At 38.2% G+C, this 4,903-nt stretch overlaps 1 protein-coding gene across 1 annotated transcript; it reads left to right on the plus strand.

Moving 5' to 3' along the window:
- The first annotated feature begins 1,726 nt into the window (after positions 1-1,726).
- On the plus strand, positions 1,727-3,889 carry LOC148852031 (uncharacterized protein At4g08330, chloroplastic-like). The gene is made up of 2 exons (XM_088947596.1): positions 1,727-2,111; positions 2,882-3,889. The coding sequence occupies exons 1-2, from the start codon at positions 2,035-2,037 to the stop codon at positions 3,279-3,281; spliced, it is 477 nt and encodes a 158-aa protein (XP_088803722.1). The 5' UTR covers positions 1,727-2,034; the 3' UTR covers positions 3,282-3,889.
- Positions 3,890-4,903: the final 1,014 nt, after the last annotated feature.

Genomic DNA, 4,903 nt, shown 5'->3' on the forward strand with positions numbered 1-4,903 from the left:
TTTTGTTTTCCAGTGATATCTCCAAAAAGATAAACAAAAAATATCATATATGGGGTCAAAATGGATATTTGATAATTTTCAGAATCTAGAATAACATTTTTTGCTTTCAGAGTTCACAATGAATAAGAGTTCACCAATACCAATATACCTCTTAATATAATTATTGCACTTTCAGATGTTAGACTTTGGAGAAAACGAACAGGCCCTTACTATATATACTTATACAAGCATAGTAGATTTTAAAAGGATATAATGTGCATAAAAAAGAAGAAGAAGAAGGTGATAATTCCAATTTTATCGGATGTCTCCAAAGAGATCTGAAATGCAAGTTAGTCGCACAATTAGGTTTTAGTTTAAATTTCATATTAAGGACCATATACGGGGTCATGAATCTGATATTGAACTTTCTTAGTTTTTGCCGCATAGCTCTCGAGCACTTTGCTTAGGACAGATTTAATTTGCGTTGAACACCAATGGAAATTGAGAATCCTGAGGGATGTTTTGCGATTCTGATATTCACAACTAAAGAGAGCGATCCAAAACAATGGGTTCAGTAGTTACTCATGACTTTGTCAAAACTATAGCATATCTTCCTTACTTGTATGGAGTAGGGGCTTCCCAAGACGTTTTTCTTTTCTAAATTCACTCTCACTAAAGCCTAATTTTAATTTTGATTATGATCTGATAAATTAAACTTAACCTGTAAATAATACTTCAATTCGACTTAGATGGACAACACTTAATTGGAAATGTCACAGACCTCCGTTCCCAATTTTGCTTATCAATAAAGCCATGGATCCTTTCTAGTATTCTATTAGTTATTCTTGTGTCAAGAATTAGCTGCGTGGTGCATCGTGATTAACCCGTATTACTGGCACAAAAATTGACAGTTCTGATTTTTGGGTACACCGTGTCTCTCACGCGTACACATCTAATGTCCTTTTGCTTATAAAAGTCAAAAAGGGATCAAGGACCAAATCAATGGTGATCGGTGAGAGTACAAATTCCAATCTTCTGCGGGAACCGGACGAAGATCGACAAAATCACGACGCATCACATCAGTCAGTTGATGCATGGGACCCACGCGTAAGAAGTTGACATGGTGTGTCATGATTGGCTCAGTATTACAAGGAGTGGTAGGACTGATGGTTATCTACCATGTGGCAAGATTGGCAGCCGATTGCCCCAAATTGCTGCATCACTTATCGGTGAGTAGAGCTCGAAATAGAATAAAGTGACACGTGTCATTTAAAATTAGCAAACTTCGTAGAAAAGTGATAATTAAGTGGAACTCTGACGTGGTATTGGCCATCCACTTGTCCATATCTCATTGTCTAGACTCTCTAAAAAAATCAACGGTTGGTGGCCTCTAGGTACAACGAACCTAGAATTCTATTATCTGATGTGCTGTATTCATCGTGTATTTGAGGTACAAGAATGGCAAATAAATTATCGACACGTGTACATGACGACGACGTCGCTACCATGAAAATCTCCTTTATCATTTGATCCCTGTATCTTGGTTGAAAGTAGAATCTGATGGTTGTGATATCATCGGATGCTATCAGCTTTACTTCTCGTGTATCTTTCAGGTGGGACCAACTAATGTCCTGAAGGGTCACACCTGTCAACACATTTACACATCATGGTCGGACCGTTGGGGCTCTAGATTTTCCCATCTTTTATCCGTTGGACCGTGTCAGCGCATAAAGACACGGAAAACCGCGCCTGGAACGCTGAAAGCAGCCAAACGAAACGGCTTTTCTTCTCCCTCAAGGCTTCTGAGTCCAAAACCTCCCAGTTCGACTGGTTTTGATTTGATTCGAGCCGCGTAACTAATAATCGAATCCGCTTTCGACTTCGGCGGCAGAATCAACCTCTTCTCCACCTCCTGGTCCACTTGACAGTTTCGGGTTTCGCTTTCTAACGTCTATTGCCCGTCCGCTGCGTAGAACTGGTCGTTCTCTGTTTTCTGTCGCCGTCGTCATCTCTGTAATCGTTTCGTTTCCGTCAGAAAACAAACGGAGGTATCAGATGTTTCTCCAAGACAGTTGCTCTAATGGAAGTTACAGTGTTTCCTTCCCTTCGTCTCAGAGAGATGTGAATTACAGGTTAGGTTGTCTCTTTCTCTTTGCATCTTTTTTTGTTCATGAAATGGTAGACTGAATAATCATTTTTTGTTGTGTATCTTTTTGAGTCTGTGTAATTGGATGTAAGATTTGGTGTTGTTATAAAAATGGGTTTCTAATTATTAAGGTTTATTTGCGTTGTAGAAGAATTCAGGAACAGAGTCGAAAGATCACTGTTTGATGGAATGATGGTTAAAGTTAAGATCAATGGTGTCATCTCTTTTAATTGCATTGTTTTAACTTTGTTCGTCATGAAATCAAGTTAATTTCAGTGGAAGATCTTTGAAAAAGTGATACATTGGCTAATTGAATGAAATTACTGTACTCTGGAGTGGGCTTGATTGATGATGTCTCTGATATAACATAATTACTGGTGGGGTTGACAGAAAGCGGATTAATTGGTATTTGCAATATTGCGTTTGGATAAGATGTGTGACCTCCCAAATCACTTCTCTATCTGTTTGGGGGACTTTAGCAACTTTTTCAAATGTTTTCCTTTCATTCCTTTGGTTTATAATTATTCATAGATCAGGATGTTTTGGAGTGGTTATACAAAAATAGCTTGATTTTACCACATCACTTGCTTTCGTGTATGTCTGAGGGAGTGGAGTGGAGACAAGGCTTCTCCTCCTCTTACTTGCATCTGGCCCTAGTTTATTTTTATTTGGCTGTTCCATTTCAGTATTTTCATCAGAGGTGTAGGTGGTTACTTTCTATGTGCAGAAACTGACTGTTTTCCATTTATTATCCAGCTGTGGTTCCTGTGGATATTCCCTGAACCTGAGCTCCTCCAATCGGAACACCTCAAAAATAGGATCAAAATATGGGAAATCCATAAAGAGGGGGATCATATCATTCTTCTCAATTGATGAGAGCAGATTTACTCAGGTTGACGAGCTCCGATGCATGCCCTACTATATCTCCAAGCACTCATGGGGTTTTCTCCGGCGAAGAACCAAGCTCCTCTGTCGTAAATGTGGGAGCCTCGTTGGTCATGCTTATGAAGACAATGCTTTCTCTTACCCATCTGTACCAGATGGATCAGATTCAAGCTCAGGGAATGGGATGTCCTTTTGTAGAAAGTATGATGTCAAAATTCGTTCCCTGCAACCTTCCTCCTCTGAAGAATCAGGCGTTCCTCTTTTCACATGATGAAGAAGAGCGTCTCTGTCATATATCCATGTTTTGGATAAAGATCCTTCAACCAGGCAAGCGATTGAAGATTGTTGAGATGCCACATCTAGTTTATTTTAGTCTTCTGATTGCTGTTGTCACATAAAAGGCATCCTTGGGGTGGATCTAGTGCACTGGCAAGGTTCTGTTTGGGATGACATCCTTAATGGGCATCAGCCAGGAGTAGAGGTGTGCATCGGTGTTTGTACTTGGTGTACTTGTATGTTGAATGTCATCAGCAGAAAGAATAGCAAGCATTGGACAAATCTTTTTCAATCAAATGGGTGGTGGTAAGGGCTTTTGTTGTAGTTGAACTTCTTTTGACAATCATGTGTGAGTGTTATGTACAAACATTCAAAATCTTAAAAGTTCTGCTTTTATGTCCATCTTATAGATGATTTAAGAGAAGATAGGAGAAGTTGAAGGCAGAGTTTACCACAGACAAGAAGTTGAGGGTTTGTAGACATGGACAGCTGGTTAGGGATGCGAAAGCATTTATTGCTGTTTGATTGAACTTGTGTTATCACAGACAAGCCTTTTCCTACCAACTTTTTCAAATTAACTATGATTTTAATTGGTCTATTCTTTCAGAGGATGAGAGGAAGAAAAGGTTTTAAGCTTCTTTAGATATGGAAAATCTGGTTCATAAGTTTTACAAATATAAACGTCATTATTCATGACTTACATGTTTCACTCCCTTCTTCTAGGTTTATTTGTTTATTAATTTATTTTTACTTTCCATCCTTAGCCTTACTTTGTTTTACTGCGAGAAACACAATTAAAACCATCCAATCAGAAATACCCTGAAATTTTCTCATAGGCCCTGTTTGCTTTCCCATAAGTTACTTATCGAGTAAGTGCATTTATCCATGTTCTTTTGTTTCCTAGGTAAATAAGGCAATGACCGTTTTAATCATAAAAGTCCATTATTAAAAGAAGCATTTTTGTCCCATTCAAGTGTTGGCAACTTTTCCCCCAGGTGAGAAAGTTATTTACGCACTTAGGAGATATGTATCACTTACCCTAGGCAAATAAAGTTTTCCTGGTCCCCATATAAATCTGAAAAAAGAACGTGGGTTTCATGATCAATGGGAACTAAAATCCTATTAACAAACTTTTCTCCTCTCAAAATCCAAAAACAGAACGCCCCCTCAAGATGAATTATAAATTCTACTGCTACTCCAAAGCATTGCAATTGAGGGGGCTTTCAAATATAGGCTTTGTGCATTTGAAAACATAGAGCATCATGTAATTAGCTGAATTCGATAGCTTTTTTTACAGGCTGTGAGACCAAGGTTAAAGCATTGATTGGTATGACATTGTATTGTGCATATGAGAATGTCATAGGGGTATTGAAGGTCACTGGTACTTAAAATTCCGAGAGTTCAGAGGTTTTCAATGTTTCGGATATTAGAAATCATCCCCAATAAGCCATCTGTCAATTATCAGGCTGAAAAAATTAAAAGGAAGAATTCACTATTCCAAAGGCATAATACACACAAGTTTTCCATCATGTATGTTGATATTTTAAAGCTTGTGTGGGATCAATCATTAATTAGTTAGTTAGAACTTAGAAGTCCTCTAGGGGATTGAGCATAAGG

The sequence above is a fragment of the Nelumbo lutea genome, chromosome 5 (genome assembly GCF_056320005.1).
Source record: "Nelumbo lutea isolate HS-2025 chromosome 5, American lotus-T2T, whole genome shotgun sequence".
Classification (NCBI taxonomy): domain Eukaryota; kingdom Viridiplantae; phylum Streptophyta; class Magnoliopsida; order Proteales; family Nelumbonaceae; genus Nelumbo; species Nelumbo lutea.